Genomic DNA, 1,380 nt, shown 5'->3' with positions numbered 1-1,380 from the left:
ACAAGAGGAGAAACAAGCACGGCGTGGTGGGAACAGGGCTAGGGAGATAACGAGGGCGTAAAGAAGGATCATTCAGATTCTACTGCGCAGAGGACACAGCCGCGGGGAGAATCCCCGCACTCCCACCGAGGAATCCTCTGGCCTCTCTCCAGCTTGGTTTCAAAAGTTGCAAAACTATCGGGGGCGTCCTGACAGCCGCTGTCCCAGGTCCCTGCTCCCCTCCTGAGGCCTCCAGGCCGCAGAACCGCGGGGTGAGGTGGAGGGGCGGTCTCCAAGAGAGCGGAGCGGGAACAGAAAACCGAAACCAAAACCTGTGCGCCCGCCCAGGCTCCCCCAGCTCTGGGCCCCCGCCGGCAGCCGAAGGCGAGTCTCTCCTCCGCCATGGCAAGTTGCTTTTGTTTTCGGTTTTGCAGGGCGGAGTGGTCCCCGTGTAGTCATCCAGTCCTCCAAGTTCCGGAGGACTGGCGTGAGTGAGGGGTGACCGGGGGAGGCTCGAGGAGGGACCCCAGAGGCAAACCCAGCCCAGCCTTTCCGCACCTGCCGGGGTGGCAGTTGGGCGCGCCCCTGAAATTAACCGCGGCTGTGCGGCCAGCTCGGAAAGCGCGCATCGCCGCGGCCGCCTCCCGCACCGAGTGCCCGGCTGTCCCGGACACAGCCGTTTGGTCGAGGAGTGGCAGGTTTAGGGCTAACTGTTGTCCTCCCACGCTTTGGGGAACAGGAGCGCAGAGAACTGCCCAGAAATGGAGGCCACCGTTTCCTTTGTTAAAGGGCCAGCCCGAAGAGTTGGAGCCAAGGACACAAGTTGGGAAAGCAGCGTGGTGTCCTAGCGGGAGTTCTTTTCTCTTGTGGCCTTATCTTTCTCTAGACACAAAGGGCTTTGTGTTGTCACCATCTTTGATGCCTCGCAAGAACTGTTAACAAATTTAAGATTTAGACTGCCGTGTTCTTTCCATCCGGTGGGGAAAATCCCCTGGAGGAGGACATGGCAACCCACTCCAGTATTCTCGCCTGGGAAATCCCATAGACAGAAAGGAGCCTGGAGGTCTACAGTCCAGGGGGTTCCCACAGAGCGGGACAAGACAGAGTGACTAAGCAAGCAGGCTCCTTTTTTCCATCAAGCGCCTGAAAACAGTGGCAGGGGCCTTCCATTTCAGGTGAGAAACGCCAAAGCAGTTCTGAGTTTCAAGTGTGATTTTGTTTACCGGGGGCGGTTAAAGGCAACGTGAATGAAACCAGTTTTAAGAAAAGGAATGTAAGTAAACGAAGGGACAGGGGATCCTAGTGGGCTGCCGTCTCTGGGGTCGCACAGAGTCGGACACGACTGAAGCGACTTAGCAGCAGCAGCAGCAGCAGCAGCAGCAGCAGCAGCAGCAGCAGCAG

The 1,380-nt window shown here is 58.3% G+C and overlaps 1 protein-coding gene across 1 annotated transcript in view; it reads left to right on the top strand.

Moving 5' to 3' along the window:
- The first annotated feature begins 305 nt into the window (after positions 1–305).
- The window catches only part of RBM43 (RNA binding motif protein 43), a 9,607-nt gene continuing 8,532 nt past the window's right edge, over positions 306–1,380 (top strand). Inside the window, exon 1 of the mRNA XM_040229017.1 lies at positions 306–384. Within this exon, the coding sequence (XP_040084951.1) occupies positions 382–384 (3 nt within the window). The 5' untranslated portion in view covers positions 306–381. The remainder of the gene's footprint in view (positions 385–1,380) is intronic.

Source organism: Oryx dammah, unplaced genomic scaffold, assembly GCF_014754425.2.
Source record: "Oryx dammah isolate SB20612 unplaced genomic scaffold, SCBI_Odam_1.1 HiC_scaffold_27, whole genome shotgun sequence".
Lineage (NCBI taxonomy): Eukaryota > Metazoa > Chordata > Mammalia > Artiodactyla > Bovidae > Oryx > Oryx dammah.
The sequence above is the reverse complement of the archived record's forward strand: the minus strand, read 5'-3'. Positions and strand labels throughout refer to the sequence as shown.